This window comes from Octodon degus, unplaced genomic scaffold, assembly GCF_000260255.1.
Source record: "Octodon degus isolate 3935 unplaced genomic scaffold, OctDeg1.0 scaffold00086, whole genome shotgun sequence".
Taxonomy (NCBI): domain Eukaryota; kingdom Metazoa; phylum Chordata; class Mammalia; order Rodentia; family Octodontidae; genus Octodon; species Octodon degus.
The window spans coordinates 5,846,706-5,863,408 of NW_004524662.1; the positions used below are offsets into that span (position 1 = coordinate 5,846,706).

The 16,703-nt window shown below is 49.4% G+C and overlaps 1 protein-coding gene across 1 annotated transcript; it reads left to right on the top strand.

The window, feature by feature from the left end:
- Window positions 1-226: 226 nt before the first annotated feature.
- Window positions 227-16,220, top strand: Strc (stereocilin). The gene is made up of 29 exons (XM_004637117.1): window positions 227-275; window positions 588-1,373; window positions 1,460-1,484; window positions 2,254-3,505; window positions 4,456-4,518; window positions 4,619-4,729; window positions 4,899-5,065; window positions 5,250-5,436; window positions 5,540-5,655; window positions 5,906-6,038; window positions 6,392-6,574; window positions 6,839-6,877; window positions 7,059-7,226; window positions 7,360-7,425; window positions 7,889-8,014; window positions 8,253-8,311; window positions 9,807-9,930; window positions 10,041-10,153; window positions 11,403-11,538; window positions 11,941-12,137; window positions 12,323-12,413; window positions 12,615-12,771; window positions 13,618-13,787; window positions 14,351-14,506; window positions 14,892-15,034; window positions 15,219-15,367; window positions 15,586-15,683; window positions 15,766-15,913; window positions 16,117-16,220. The coding sequence occupies exons 1-29, from the start codon at window positions 227-229 to the stop codon at window positions 16,218-16,220; spliced, it is 5,316 nt and encodes a 1,771-aa protein (XP_004637174.1).
- The last annotated feature ends 483 nt before the right edge of the window (window positions 16,221-16,703 follow it).

Genomic DNA, 16,703 nt, shown 5'->3' on the forward strand with positions numbered 1-16,703 from the left:
TTTCTCCCTCTCTCAGAAGCACACCCTTCTCCAGAACCAAAGGATCAAGTATTCAGTGGCTCAGGTGACAAACCTGCTGTCAGGTTACAGATATTGTTTCCTGAAAGACCTCACTATAGTGTCAGTGGAGGCCCAAGCAGCCTGCAGTGCCCAGCCTTCACCTGGCTGTCCCACAGGAGGGGAGAATCACTAGAATCCACCTCTACTACTGTGCTGCCCCGGAAACATGGCTTTGAGCCTCTGGCCCCTTCTTCTATTGCTGCTGTCCTATACAGGTATGAGGAACAGGGAGCAGAGGTGGGGCTGAAGGGGAGGGTTGCTGGAAAAGAGGTGTAAGAATGTGAAGTTTAAACAGTTACATAAAGGCTAAAGGGACAGGAAGAGGGGTAGAAACTGATATGATGGGTTACAGTAAAGATCAAAAAAGCAGGCCATAACTTGCTGAAGGCCAGTGAAAAGGGCTTGGCTCACCCTTCCCTCCCTTTCCCTATAGATCTTGGCAGAAAATTGTGCTCAGGAATAAGCCTGTCTTCAGACTCTGTGTAGGTTCTTCCCCTTCAGTGACATCTGGGTTTCTCTCCTTACAGTGACTCTGGCCCCTATGGGGCCTCAATCCACAGACCCTGATCTCTCCCTCTTGAAGTCATTCCTCTCTACTATGGACCAGGCTTCCCAGGGTGCCATCAGCCGCTCACGGTTCTCTGCATTCCTGGCCAATATTTCTTCTTCTTTTGAGCCTGGGAGAATGGGGGAGGGGCCAGTGGGAGAGCCCCCACCTCTCCAGCCCCCTGCCCTTCGTCTTCATGATTTCTTAGTGTCTCTAAGAGGTAGTCCGGACTGGGAACCAATGCTAGGGCTACTGGGGGATGTGCTGGCACTGCTTGGACAGGAGCAGACTCCCCGGGACTTCCTGGTACACCAGGCAGGTGTTCTGGGAGGACTTGTAGAGGTGCTGCTGGGAGCATTAGTTCCTGGAGGGCCCCCTGCTCCTACAAGGCCCCCATGTACCCGTGATGGACCTTCTGACTGTGTGCTGGCTGCTGATTGGTTGCCTTCTCTGCTGCTGCTGTTAGAGGGCACCCGCTGGCAAGCTCTGGTGCAGCTGCAGCCCAGTGTGGACCCCACCAATGCCACAGGTTTTGAGGGGAGGGAGCCAGCTCCTCACCTTTTGCAGGGTTTGTTGGGCTTGCTTACCCCACTAGGGGAGCTGGGCTCTGAGGATGCTCTTTGGGGTGGTCTGCTACGCACAGTGGGGGCCCCCCTCTATACTGCCTTCCAGGAGGGGCTGCTCCGTGTCACACACTCCCTGCAAGATGAGGTCTTTTCCATTATGGGTCAGCCAGAACCCGATGCCCATGGGCAGTGTCACGGAGGTGAGTGATTCTGGGCTAGGGCTGGGAGGTGGCAGGACAGGAAGGATGATATGGGGGAGGCCTCTTCCTTGCTCTCTCCCTTCTAGGTAACCTGCAGCAGCTGCTCCTATGGTAAGTAGCAGAGAGCAGTACTGAGAGTGAAACCTGGAAAATCTGGAAGTAGATTCCTGAAGGCGTCAGTCTCCAGAGCTGAGGCAAAAACTAAAGAGAAGTACATGGTTTAGGGGTTTGGGAGTGTGACAGTTTGGGTTGGTTTCCTGGCTGCTCTTCCAAGACATGCAGCCTTAGAAATGCTTCCTATTCTATGCCCTACTTTCCCTATATATGAAATGAAGATGGTAATATTAACTACTGTATAGTTGTAAGGGATTAAATGAGTTGATACTCTGAGTAAACTCCTTAGAATAGTGCCTGCTACATAGTGCTTAATAAATGTTAGCCAATAAAGGATGGGGTGTGGAAAAACACAGTAAGATTGGTTTCCTCTACCCTCTTACTAATTCAGTACAATGCCAGAATGCAGACATATTCAATTGCCAGGCAGATTTTCTGATACGAGGCCAAATAAGGGTTGTGTTTAAGTTATCTAAAACCAGATGGGAAAAAAAAAGAAGAGAAATGAAGCAGCCAGGTGGATAGACTGGGGCAGCCAGGACTCCCGCTGGGGTTGCCCCTAGGCAGTCTTGGGCCTTGGCAGCACATATCTCCTTCCTCTGTATCCCATCTCAGTAGTCACAGCAGTAGCACCTACTCTCTCAGGAGCTTCATCTGGAGTAGTCTGTGCTTACCACCCACCCTGCAGGGCTCTCAGCCAGGGTCAGAATCTCATCAAGGAAGTGTGAACTGACCAGATCCTGCCTGTTTTTCCCTCTGCACTCAGGGGCATCCGGCACAATCTTTCCTGGGATGTGCAGGCACTGGGGTTTCTGTCTGGATCGCCACCCCCACCTCCTGCCCTCCTCCACTGCCTGAGCACTGGTGTGCCCCTGCCCAGGACTTCCCAGCTCTTAGTTCACACCAGGCCTCGCCAGCGGCGAGCCATCTCATTGGAGGCCCTCTGTGAGAACCACTCAGGCCCAGCACCACCCTACAGCATCTCCAACTTCTCCATCCACTTGATCTGCCAGCATGTCAGGCCTGCAACCCCACAGCCACCTCCCAGTACTGCTGCCATCTGTCAGACTGCTGTTTGGTATGCAGTCTCATGGGTACCAGGTGCCCAGCGCTGGCTGCAGGCTTGTCATGACCAGTTTCCGGGTCAATTTCTGGATGCAATCTGTAGCAACCTCTCCTTCTCAGTCCTGTCTGGCATCAATCGTCGCTTGGTAAAGCGGCTCTGTGCTGGCCTTCTCCCACCCCCTACCAGCTGCCCTGATGGCCTGGTTCCTGTGCCTCTCACTCCAGAGACTTTCTGGGGATGCTTCTTGGAGAATGAGACTCTGTGGGCTGAGCGGTTGTGTATAGAGGCAAGTCTGCAGGCCGTACCCCCCAGCAACCAGGCATGGGTTCAGCATGTGTGCCAGGGCCCCACCCCAGATGCCACTGCTTTCCCACCCTGCTACACTGGACCCTGTGGGGAACGCTGCCCAGATGGGGGCAGCTTCCTGCTGATGGTCTGTGCCAATGACACCATGTATGAAGCCCTGGTACCCTTCTGGCCTTGGCTAGCAGGCCAGTGCAGGATAAGTCGTGGGGGCAATGACACTTGCTTCCTAGAAGGGCTTCTGGCCCCACTTCTGCCTTCATTGCCACCAGTTGGGCCATCTCCACTGTGCCTGGCTCCTGCCCCCTTCCTGCTGGGTATGTTGTCCCAGCTGCCGCGCTGCCAGTCCTCAGTGCCAGCCCTTGCCCACTCCACACGCCTACACTATTTCCTGCGCCTGCTGACCTTCCTCCTGGGCCCAGGCGCTGGAGGGGCTGAGGCCCAGGGGATGCTGGGTCAGGCCCTGCTGCTCTCCAGTCTCCCAGACAACTGCTCCTTCTGGGATGCCTTCCGCCCAGAGGGCCGGCGCAGTGTGCTGAGGACAGTCGGGGAGTTCCTGGAGCAAGAAGATCCTACCCCAGCAGGCTTGGAACCCATGGACAGCCTCAGCTCTGGTAGGAGCAAGATGGAGCTCCTGTCCTGCTTCAGTGTGAGTGATCTGCCTGGGCAAAAGCCCCTGGAAAGGGGAGGGGCTTGCCGAGGAATTCCTTGAACAGCAGAGGCAGAAGTATGGTATTTACAGTGATGTGAGCACATGATCCTAGGATCGGACCAACTCAGCTTGGCATTTCAGTTCTGTGATCAGTCTTGTACAAGTCATTTAGCTTCTACAGGCAGCATCTTGTTTTCTTATTAGCTATAAACTGGGGGTGCAAATAGTACAAATTTTTAAGGTGGGTAAGATATATATACACATGATAATATATACTGTAGGTTTAATGCAGGGAGTAATACATAAACATGAAATAAATGATACTGTTCTTTTATACTCTTAGATTCTTCCCCTTTCCACTCCAGTAAGGGAAACAAGTTAGAGGGCTCAGATTCTCTCCCTACCAAGTGAGAATTGGGGCTGGCAGAGTATCAGAAAGTAAGGTAGAAAGGAGAAAAAGACACAGCGGGGACTACAAATCAGAAGACTTGGGTTAAGTTCAACTATGCCATAAAATAGTGTGAACTTAGCTAAGTAGTTTTTCTGGACTTCATTTTCTTTCTGTAGAGTGAAGGAGCTTAAATACTACAACTCATTTGCTGAATGTCCAAGCACTTGTTAGTTTCTGTTGCGTTTATGCACACTTTGTACCCCATGTTAGGGCCCATTTTTTGTAGCCCTGGGTTCACCGAAATGGAATGAGATAGATCTGCAGTAATTTGGTTCAGGTCTTCAAGTATTTGCTGAGCCAGCTGTGGAACTTGCACAGGAGAAGACTGCAGAGTAGGTAGAGACACAGTTCCTGATCCAAAGGGGCTCCATACCTGAGGAGACACACTTACTAGCTTCAGTGAAGAATGTGTCCTGAGTTGAGCTGCAGTGCCTTGGAAGCTGCAGGAGGATGGAGGAAACAGCTCTCTTGGCATTTTTGTCTTTCTCCCCACCAGCCTGTGCTGTGGGATCTACTCCAGAGGGAGAAGAGTGTTTGGGCCCTGCAGATTCTTGTACAGGTAATAGGTGGAGGGGGGTCATACAGGTGGGCCGGGTGACATCCATGGCCTGAAGTCTCTGCGCAGTGAAGCCATGCTCACCATGACCTCCTGTTCCCAGGCATACCTGCACATGCCCCCAGAAAACCTGCAGCAGCTGGTGCTTTCAGCAGAGATGGAAGCTGCACAAGGCTTTCTGACGCTCATGCATCGTTCTTGGGCCCAGCTGCAGGTGGGCACAGAGTGTGAGAGAAGCAAGGGTGGAGTAGAATCTAGGGATCAAGGGCATTTGGAGCCAAATGGACAGAGGGCTTGCCTTAGTGGGAGAAGTAACTCCAGAGAAGAGGTGGCAAGGACACTGAGGATCTCCAGAGCTCACAACCGTTCCTGTGCCCCCACAGGTACCCCCATCTGAGGAGCAGGCCATGGGTCGCTTAACAGCACTGCTGCTCCAGCGGTATCCACACCTCACCTCCCAGCTTTTCATTGATCTGTCACCACTCATCCCTTTCTTGGCTGTCTCTGACCTGATGCGTTTCCCACCATCCCTGCTGGCCAATGACAGTGTGTAAGCATCACTCCTCCAGTTCTTGTCAGGGTCGGGACAGCTATCCACCTTCAGCAGCCCCTTCCAGAGTTCTTCTCTATTAAACCAGGAAGAGGCTCCTTTCTGGCTATTATAGCAGGCTACAGCGAGTCAGGGAAAAACAGCTGGAACAAAGCAAAGGGTTAAGATCCATTACTCCCTCCAGCCTGGCTGCCATCAGAGATCACAGCTCAGGAATGAAGCCTGAACAGAAAGAGGCCCTGGCAAAGCGACTGCTGGCCCCTGAACTATTTGGGGAAGTGGCTGCCTGGCCCCAGGAGCTGCTGTGGGCAGCCCTTCCCCTGCTACCCCACCTCCCCCTGGAGAACTTTCTGCAGCTCAGCCCTCACCAGGTATGAGAATCATCTTCACTTGTTTGCTAGTGGCATGACTCCTAGCACCCCTCCCTGCAAGGATCACCCAGACTCCAACACAAGGTGACCCTCCCCATCTCAGATCCAGGCCTTGGAGGATAGCTGGCCCGCGGCAGGTCTTGGGCCAGGGCATGCTCGGCATGTGTTGCGTAGTCTGGTAAACCAGAGTGTTGAAGATGGTGAGGAGCAGGTCCGCAGGTAAGTGATTGTGAAGTCAATGATCAAAGCCAGACCTGGGAAGATGAGACACAGGAATAGTTACCATGGTGGATTGGTCTCCTAAGAAGAAAGGATAAGTAGTAGGCCCCAGGCAGTGTCGGACTTTAGGAGACATCTATATAGAGCACCTCCATATTGTTTAGGTATTAGAATCTCTACTCCAAGTCCCTACATAGTCCCTGACTTACCTTCAGTGAGCATGTGAAGGCCAGCTTCATGCCCTCCTCAGGCTTGGGTCCCTTGCCTGTTTCCTGAGCCCTGAGGAGCTACAAAGCCTAGTGCCCCTGAGTGACCCAACAGGACCAGTAGAACGGGGGCTTTTGGAATGTGCAGCCAACGGGACCCTCAGCCCAGAAGGACGGGTAAGCTCCTTGGTCCAGGCCTGCAAGACTTTGGGGTTCCTGTGGAACTATGTGAGTAGCCCACTTGTGTCAATTAGGCTTAATCACGATGGTGCCAGACCTGGACCCACCTCTGCCACCTCTATTCCTTACTTTATGGTCCTTCTCACCTATTACTACCCCTTCCTACCCCTATCCTATCTGGTGTATGGCACCCCAAATACACCCTTTCCATATTAATCCAATGTGCAGTTTCCATCCCTGGTTCCAAATCTTCATCCAAGCTCTGGGAAATTCAGTGGTGGGATTTGGGAGATGGTCCAAGGTTCAGTTGTCTTTGTTTTTCCCCAGTCCCAAAACTTCTTTGGTTACAGGTGGCATATGAACTTTTGGGGGTCTTGCGCTCATCTGGAGGAACTGTGCTAAGCCCCCCAGAGCTACGGGTCTGGGCACCTCTCTTCCCCCAGCTGGGTCTCCGCTTCCTACAAGAGCTGTCAGAGCCCCAGCTTAGAGCTATGCTTCCTGCCCTTCAGGGAACCAGTGTTACACCTGCCCAGGTGAGCCTGTCTTAAGCCCATCAGGACAATCACATTTAGGGCTATTAGCCTCTGCTTCTGCTGGGTGATCACAAAAGATGAACCCTGTCCTGATGAGGCTATCCTTGTTCCCCTTCCTCAGGTCAAGCAGGACCCTAAATCAGGCTGGTCACTGGGGGTGTGGGAGAGGGAGCTGGATGTTTTGGAGGATGGGACCTAGTGACTTGTTTGGGATTTGGCTGCAGGGATCTGGGAGCTGATGTTTCCTTTCCCCTCCCATCCTAGGCTGCCCTGCTGCTTGGACGGCTCCTCCCTAGGCACGATGTGAGTAGCAGCAACTTTCCAACATCCCCAGAGGTCTGTGACCCTTGTTCTCCTGACTCTGGTACTTTCCCTCTCCTTCTCTTCAGATCCCTTTGTACTTTTGCTTTGTTGCACTGTGACTGTCACCTCCCCCACCTCCTGGCCCCTTTTCTTCAGGCCTCTTATGTCTCCTGCCCCTCAGCTGTCCTTGGAGGAACTCTGTTCCTTGCACTCTTTGCTGCCTGGCCTCAGCCCCCAGACACTGCAGGCCATCCCTCGGCGAGTTCTGGTTGGGGCCTGCTCCTGCCTGGTTCCTGAACTGTCACGACTCTCGGCCTGCCAGACAGCAGCACTACTGCAGACCTTTCGGGTATGAGAGGAACAGGAAGGGTGAGACTTGGGATATGGGTGCCGGGTGGGAGGACAGCATCTTTCAGGTGGCCAGAGGAGGCCTCCCCATTGCCTCACCTACACCCAGACACACACCACTGATTCTCATGCAGGTGAAAGATGGTGTTAAAAGTATGAGCACAACAGGTGTCGGTGCAGCTATATGTGTCCCCGGTCAGGTAATGTATGAGGGCTTCCAACCGAGCTCCTCTCTGTGTTCTGGAACAGGTTCTTCTGGCCAATGTTGCCTCACAATCTCCCCTGCAGTGGCCCTGAAAGTTCAAGTTAGCTCTATGTCCACCTAGATATTAGCAGCTCCCATCAGTTCCAGATTTTGAACAGCACGACCTACACTGTCCTACCATGTCAAAACCAGAAGGGCCTGAGAAATCTTTGCCCCTGTTGTATAGAGATCAAGTCTCAGATAAGCTAAGACATATGAGTTCATCAAGTGTCTAACCAGCAGCAACTTAACCACAGTAGCCTTCAGTGTGAGGGAACTTAGGTGTCCATTGCTATGGGGACAAATGCCATTCTACTCTAACCTAGCTTTGGTCCCTTTCTGCTCCCATGGTTCACCTTCTGAGGGCTTGCAGAACCTCTCACCTGTCACTATACTGTCACACCTGTCACTGCCAGCAGCCCATGTCCACCACTTGGCCAGACTGCTTGCTTCCCCTGCTCCCATTAAAGCTGCTACAGCAGGACACTGCAGCTCTTCTGGCAAACCGGAGGCGTTACCGGGAGCTGCCCTGGTCTGAGCAGCAGGTAACTGTCTTACTTCATCCCTCAGAGGTCTCTCCCTCAGCCTCTTCCACCTCCTTCATCTAGCCCTTGCCCAGTTTTGTGTCTCCTCCCTAGAAGCTTTCTTGACATCTCTTTCTCTTTTAGTGTCTCAGAGAGAATAAACACTGGGAAAATGATGTCTGATGGGACTCAAAGTAGAGATGTAGGTCTTGGGGTAGTATCTCTTCTGGAAAATGTCTCTTCTTTCTTTCTATTATAGGCACAGTTTCTCTGGAAGAAGATGCAGGTGCCCACCAACCTGACCCTCAGGAATCTGCAGTGAGTAACTTGTGTTGGATAGTCAGTTTAACTGAATTTTGTGCTTGTGTGGTGCTGGGTACTGAACTCAGGGCCTCACGATCTACTACCGAGCTACATCCTTATCCCCAATAACATTCTGAATGCTTACCATATGCTGCATAGAATGTGATATGCTGCAGGGATTCAGGGATGATGTACAGTCTCAGTTGTCTCATGATTCCCTGGCTCCCCTTCCCCTTGCCATCCTTCATGCCTTTCCAACAGTGCCAGGCCCATGCTGATGAAAGCTTAGAGACTCTGAAGATCAGAGTTCAGCTCCCTGTCCTGTCACCCCTACTTGTGCTTTTGGACATGTCACTTAACCTAAACTTCAGCTTTCTTTTCTGTACAATGAGACTAGGGCACTTAGCTCATAGGTAGTCATTGTGAAGATTAAGTGACATAAGACATGTCAGATATTTAGTGTGAACTGGATCTGGTGAAAAATACTGTAATTAAGTAAAGCCATGGTGTTATGTTGAGCCGTAGGGGGCTCAGGTCAACAATTTCTGACATTGCCAGTGAAGCGGAAGACCCAATACTATTATGGACTACTGGACTGTTTTAGAATATTTTGCTGTTTACACACCTGTAATATTTAAATGATGGAACTTAACAGAAAAAAAGGGGATACAGATGAATGTCCATTTGGTATCTGTGTATTCAAAGAGGTTAGGATAGATATATAGTTACATTCTCTTAATGAATAGAGGGATTTGTTCTAATGGTGTTTGTAAATAGGATATCAAGTTCACATCTTGTACAGTAATTAACCACTAGGAAGAATGTATGCAATGTCTTAATTATTGAAACTGTCCTACCAATTTGGTTTGAAACTGTCTCATTGCTATTTGTTTCTCAATAAAATTATGAAAAAAAATACTGTAATCTCAGCTACTCAGGAGGCTGATGTAGGAGAATTACAAGTTTCAGGCCAACATAAGCAATTTTGCAAGACCATAGCTCAAAATAAAAGGTAAAATAGGGCTGGGATATATTTCATTGGTAGAGCACTTGTAACTATCCTCAAGGTCCTGGGTTTAATTCCCAGCACACACACATGCACATAAAACCCAGATATTTAACATACTGTCTTCTCAGTATAAACTCTCAGTGGATATTTGCTAGTATTAGTTTAATTCATGGGACTAAGCTACTGGTCAAGCAAGAATAAAAATAAGTATTACCTTACCTGTACTTATTGTTAAAGATCTAGGAGTTTCGGGATCTGAAGACATGGCTCTAGTCTCACAGTTCATTCCACTTCTAGTAGGTTGAAATATCACCTGACCTGCATAAGTCTCTATTTTCTTCTCTGATAAACAGTAATAATGTTTGGGACACCAATGAGATTGTCTATATAGAAACAGCCCTCAAACTGTACATGACATTAGTGAGCATCTGTCTTTGCTCTGGGCATGCTGCAGCAAGGAGCAGATAGGCTGCAGCCATCTGTCCACTCACACACCCATAGGGCTCTAGGGAACCTGGCAGGGGGCATGTCCTGTGAGTTTCTGCAGCAGATCAGCTCAACAGCAGACTTCCTGGAAGTGGTACACATGCTTTACCAACTGCCCACTGGGGTTCGAGGGAGCCTGGTAAGAGGGGGTACTTGGGAATGAGTGGAAGCAGGGAGGGCAGGACCCTGGGGGCAGCCCCCTATCTGCTCAGCTCTATCCTAACACTGCTTGCTCACCTTGTCCTATAGAGGACCTGTATCTGGGCAGAACTGTGGCGGAGGATGACAATGCCAGAGCCAGAACTGACCACGCTGGGGCCAGAACTGAGTGGGCTTGACACCAAGCTCCTTCTGGATTTACCGTAAGTGCTACACCTGAAGATGCTGGATCCTCATCAAGCTCATCTTAGTGTAGATGTACCCTTAGGAAGTACCCTAGCCAAGGCACTTCTCTGGCTGGTGGTTTCTGAACATTACTTATAGCCCAAACTAGAGGCTTCTATTCAAATGACTGCATCATGGGACAGCAGAGGGTGGTGACACTGCTATGGTATTCCAAGTAATCCTAATATAATCCAGGCCACACTAATAAAGATACAGTATGAGATAAGGGAGACAGTGGTCCAGTTCCTCTGCATAGGACTATAGTTTGCTTAGAATGCTACGTTCTCTGTGTTTAGAGGAGGGAAGTAGAGAAAATAATGAAAAATGTGATACATGCATTGAAGTCCACAAAGGTCTATAAAACAGACAGCATTGGCTCCATGAGGGAAAGACTACAGCTGAGTCAACATCAAATTTTTGTACAATATAAGAAAAATGGAGGTAGTTCCTAAACACTGGGGCTATTCAAGCCTAAGAAAGATGGGCCCACTGCAGTAACGCTGTAGAACAGATTCAAGTATGCGTTGGGAAAAGAACACTTAAGGCCTCTTCATCCCAGAGTGTCTAGGGATTTATGGGTGTCTCACTCATCTGCTTCTTTTCTCACTTTTGCCCCACCCCATTCTATTTGAGCCATATGTCAGCAAAGGACAAGACTGGGGTGCAATCTTCTAGGGGACTTGGAACTGGTAAAAGCAGTTCACTTCATCCTTACATTTTTATAGGCCTTCACACAGATTTTGGCTCATGCACAGTTTGGTCCAGAATTGACAACCCTACATACACTGAACGATGTCTCCTTAGATTTGTGGGCCAAAGGACTTTGTTTTTCTAATACTATTCAAATCAACTTAAATATCTTAGTTCTCTGAGATAATTTAGGTTAAGAGAAATCCAATGGCCTAGATGAAGAGAAAGATCCTGGACCAGGAAACACACAGAAGGATAAGAAAAATTTTAATAGTACTTAATATCTGGGGCTTTTGAGTTCATTATGTCAGATAGGATTGTTTATTTATTTTCAGAACATTAGAAATATGTCACTCTGTTTTTTCTCTTCAAAGAAGTGGTGATAAGTAGCTTAGGTCTGTTTAATACCAGTCCCCATCCAGGGACATAGCACTTTGTTTTGTGTGACATCTTGTCTGGGGATGTGAGGCTCAGTGGTTCCTTCTCAACTTGGCTGAATTGTGACTCAGTGTCCCTGCTGCCCAATTACCATAACAGGATCCCGTTGATGGACAGACTGTCCAATGAATCCATGATATCAGTGGTGGAGCTGGTACAAGGAGCTCCAGAGCAGCTGCTGGTGCTGACCCCACCCCACCAGGCAGCCCTGGCTGAGAGGGCACTACAGAGCTTGGTAAGAGCCCACCCTACTGAACTCACATCTGCTGCCCTGGGCAGTGCATGCCCCTCAACCAGTGACCTCTGCCTGTCTTCCAGGCCCAACCCTCTTCTTGCTGTTAAATGGGTTCCTATCTATAAGGGTCTCTAGCTTTGAGACTTGCCTCTGGATTCTGTTCCTTAATAACCTGCTTTGTGATTCTTGTCCATCCAAGTGGGACCTGAGAAATCCACTGGATCCCACCTCATAGTCTTTCTACCTTGCTCCTATCTGAGTTCACTCATGCTTAAGAAAGTGAAGAAAGGTAGTGAGCATCCTAGGCTGTTAAGTTGGGGGCAGGAGAGGAAGGTCAAGGGACTTGGCATCTTGATCAACGAGCCCAGAGGTGCACTACTCAAGACCAATGCCCCTCTCCAGGTTCCAAAGGAGACTCCTATCTCAGAGAAAGTTCTGGAGACACTGGGCCCCTTGGTTGGATTCCTGGGTGTAGACAGCATACGACGGATCCCTCTACAGATCCTGTTGTCCCATCTCATTCAGCTGCAGGGCTTCTGTCTAGGAGAGACATTTGCCACAGAGCTGGGACGGCTGCTGTTGCAGGATCCTGCTCTTGGGTATGGACCTGTGGGAAGTTCGGATTCTAATGTTTCCTGTACCCAGCCCCTCAACTTCCATCATCAGTGGCAGCCCCTTCCCTGTGCTTGATGGCCCTTGGAGCCTGAATCCTCACTCCTACTATGCCCTCTTTTCCTCAAGGTTCCCTTAGCTCCCAGCAAATGATCATCTTCCTGTCCTTTAGGAAACCAGAATTGTGGAGCCAGGATGAAGTGGAGCAGGCTGGACGTCTAGTATTTACTCTGTCCACTGAGGCCATTTCCTTGATTCCCAGGGTAAGCTGAAGGGATATGGAGAGAGTAAATGCACCAGGCAATGGCTGAACTGGTTATAGCGATCTCAGGCCAAGGACAACAAAGGAAGTATAATATGGATTTGCGGAAGGCTGCTAAACCTATCAGGATTTGGAATAACAGCTGCAGCAGCTGCCCTGAACCTATTCAGACCTCTCCCCCACCCTGTACTTACTTATGCAGGAGGCTTTGGGCCCAGAGACCCTGGAGCGGCTTCTAGAAAAGCAGCAAAGCTGGGAGCAGAGCAGAGTGGGACAGCTGTGTGGGAGACCACAGCTTGCTCCTAAGAAAGTAGCCCTGGTAGCTGGAGTTGTGCGACCAGCTGCTGAGAATCTTCCAGGTGAGGCTCCCTAAACACTCATATATCCAACAGAGTGAAACTATGATTCTGAAACAATACTCCCAGAAATGTGGGGTATAGCTTGATGGCCAAGTGCTTGTCTAGTATGCAGGAGGCCCCCGGTTTGAACTCCAGCAATAGAGGTGATGGGAAACCTAGGCTCTGTAAGTACAGTGTGCCTTTTGACAAAATTTACAAACTTTATACTCGCTAGGCTTTTGACATAATTGCCAAGGTATTTTGTTCATCTTGGTATCTTATACCAAGGTAGCTTTCTTAGGTTTTTAGCCCAGGACTCCATTTTCCTCTTCTCTTATCAACAGACTCAGCCCTATTTTGGGCTAAGTATGAAGCTCTCTGCTGGGGAGATCCTTAGGAGGGAAAAAGTATGAGGTTTAGATGTAGGTTCTATCTCAGTTCTGCCATAAAATACAAGGGCAACCTCATTAGTCTTCTACCTATGAAATTAGGGCCTTTTGCTCCCCAATTGCTTCTTGTTCTAATATCTTCTAAATCAGTGATGGCAAGCCTTTTTGGGACTGAGAGCCCACACTTCAACCCAAAACCCATTTATTTATCACAAAGTGCTAGCACTGCAATTAACCTGAATACTGAGGTTTTAGTTAGAAAAAACAACTCATCCATAACATATTTTGTCTTAAATGAAAAACAAACAACCTATGTGCCATAGGTTTGCCACCAATGCCCTAAACTCTATAAATCTCACTGTATAGCCATCCCTCCTGCACTGCCCCATCTTCCAAAGGTTGGGAGGGTCATTTCATCTATAGATATCTCTCTAAGCATATTACTACACTGACCCCTGAACCTGCTTTCCCCCTTCAGAGCCTGTACCAACTTGTGCAGACATCCGAGGGACCTTCCCAGCAGCCTGGTCTGCAACACAGATTGCAGAGATGGAGCTCTCAGACTTTGAGGACTGCCTGGCACTGTTTGCAGCAGACCCAGGGCTTGGGCCTGAGGAACTACAGGCAGCCATGGGCAAGGCAAAGAAGGTCAGGAATGGAGAGGCCACCCACAGTTAGAGGGGAAAACATGAGGCAGTTGGTTAGGCACAATGTGGAGTACAAGAGCATGGACAGCTGGGTGAGACAAAAACAGGAGATAGAGGGTTTGGATCACAAGTAGTTCAAAGGGGATCAACATTAAGGAAATGGAGCTAGTACAGACATAGAGAGACTAGAGAAGTACTCATCAAATTTTAGCATCAAAATTATCTAAAGAGCAGGTTTTTAAAATACCATTGCTGGGGTACAATGCCAGTCTAAGAATCTCAGTGTGGAGCCTCAGCATCTGTGTTTTAACAGGCACATCAGTGACTGCATTACACATAAAAATCTAGAATTTATGGAGTAGAGTTTGCTTTGCTTTGCGATATTCTAGGGTTTTTTCTATAACCCCTTAGTCGTAAGAGCTATTGTCTAATGCTTTCTTTTGAGTAAAACTAAAGAAAAGACAAGTGATTTCACTGCTAAGGTCAGAGGCAAGATTAAGACCCAGCCTTCTGACTCCTAGTCCAGTGCTTTTCCTATTTATGTTGTTCCTCTCTCCCTGGCAGTTATGGGGTCCCCCTCGAGGATTCCGTCCTGAGCAGATTCTGCAGTTGGGCCGGCTCTTAATAGGTCTAGGAGAGCGGGAGCTACAGGAGCTGACCCTGGTGGACTGGGGAGTGCTGAGTACCCTGGGGCAGATAGACGGCTGGAACTCTGTCCAGGTGAAATTTTACCTTCTCCTGCAGCTACTCCCTGAGTTTCCATCCCACAGACCCAGACCTGTGGTTTATCTAAGGCCCAAGGAATTCTTTGTTTCTTAATAAACCATATGGTGACCTTTGAGACACTTTGGTTTATTCATTTTGAGGCCTTGAATAAAAAGTGCTCTCTCCTGTCTTTTTTTCAGAGGACTTCTTTTTTCCCCTCTTTTTATTTGGGAAAGGGATGGGGGCGTCTTTGATCTTCTCTGTGGCTATGACAGCTTCTGATCCTAATAATAAAATATAATTCAGTGCCACCCATCACTCTCCTAGTTACTTCCCTGTCCAATAATTCCCCACGACTTTTCTTCTTATCCTGTGTCCTTCTCCCCAACCTCCACTGTAGCTCCGGGTTGTGGTCTCCAGTTTCCTACGACAGAGTGGTCGGCACGTCAGCCACCTGGACTTCATTCACTTGACAGCACTGGGCTACACACTCTGTGGACTGCGGCCAGAGGAGCTACAGCATATCAGCAGTTGGGAGTTTAGGTCACTTGGGGGGCTTGTGGGTGGTGGTGTTAATGGAGGGCTCACTGGGGAAAGCAGGATCATGAAGGATCACTCCATGGAACAAGGAAGTACATCTGAAGCATCTCTTACTCTACCTGTCATACAAACACAACCTCAATCCCCAAAGCTCAATTCTTCTCCTTTCCTTCCCACTCTTTCACAGCCAAGCAGCTCTTTTCCTAGGCAATCTGCATCTCCAGTGCTCTGAGGAACAGTTGGAGGTTCTGGCCCATCTCCTTGTGCTGCCTGGTGGCTTTGGCCCAGTTAGTAACTGGGGGCCTGAGATCTTCACTGAAATTGGTTCTATAGCAGGTAGAGAGGCTGGCCCACGGTAGGAACTCACTGCCATGGTTTGGTTTCCATATATGGGTGGACTTGGGAAGGATCACCCTGGACTTCTGAAATGCCAGTCTGAAAGTTGTTTAAGAAAGGGAATAGAGTCACAACAGGGAAGGTCTGTGGTAGGACATGGGGGAGCAGATGGAGAGTAATAGGCCTCTCTATGACATGCGTCTTCCTCTGTTCAACAGCTGGGATCCCAGACCTGGCTCTTTCAGCTCTACTGCAGGGCCAGATCCAAGGCCTGACCCCTCTTGCCATTTCTGTAATCCCTGCTCCTAAATTCACTGTAAGCTTTGATGGACTGGGGCGGGGTGACCTCAGGACAGCCGGTGCTACAGGGGTGCACTGATTCTTACCTTTACCACCAGGTGGTGTTCAACCCCACCCAGCTATCCAGACTCACCAGCATTCAGGCTGCAGCAGTCACTCCCGAGCAAATGGCCCTTCTGAGTCCTGAGCAGCGACGAGCAGTTGCATGGGCCCAGCATGAGGGGAAAGAGACTCCTGAACGGCAGAGTGAGTTCCCAACAGTGGATCATCCATCTGCTGGCCCACATCTAAGCCCTAACGTGGTGTGGTCTGACCTCTAGAACTGCCTCCTTTCCCCCACATGGAGATCCCTGGAGTAAAAGGGTTTATAGGCTGAGAACTAGTTTTAATGTTTCAGTGGCTTCTCGGGAGCAAAACTGTGATGCTTCTTCTACTCCGTGTCATTACAGGTCGCAGCTCAGCTTGGGGTTCTCAGTACTGGACACAACACTCCTGGGCCCTGGCACTGACCAGCTTCCTGGGGCACCTGCTAGGAGCCTGTCTCTACAGTTGAGGGAGATGGCCAGAGAGAAATGTACATCAGAACAAATAAAGTGTGCCCTAATTATTCTCAGCCACTGAGGAGGAAGATGGGTAAATGCTAATGCTTTCCACCTGCTGACAGCCAACTTCTCTGGCATGCCACACCTATCGTCTCCTTCCATCATAAATCCCACCACTGCTTCTTTTCATTTCCTGAAGGCTGCTCCTTCCTCATCCCACTAAGAGAAATAACACACAGCCTGAGTGTGCAAGGAGTTTCTACTAGAACAGAGGCAGGAGTGCAGGGCAGGTCCAGCACAAATAGAACTGGTCACCATGAGGTGAGTCTGATGCCTGGAGATCTTGAGTTATCTGCCTGAGACAGGAAGCTCATGGTGATTGTAGATAAGAGGATAAGGGATATGGATATTCTCGGCTCTTTCCTGATACCTTTCACAATCAATCAATCGTTGATCTCCAGTCCTAGAACCTTACTTCCCAAGATCTGAACTTC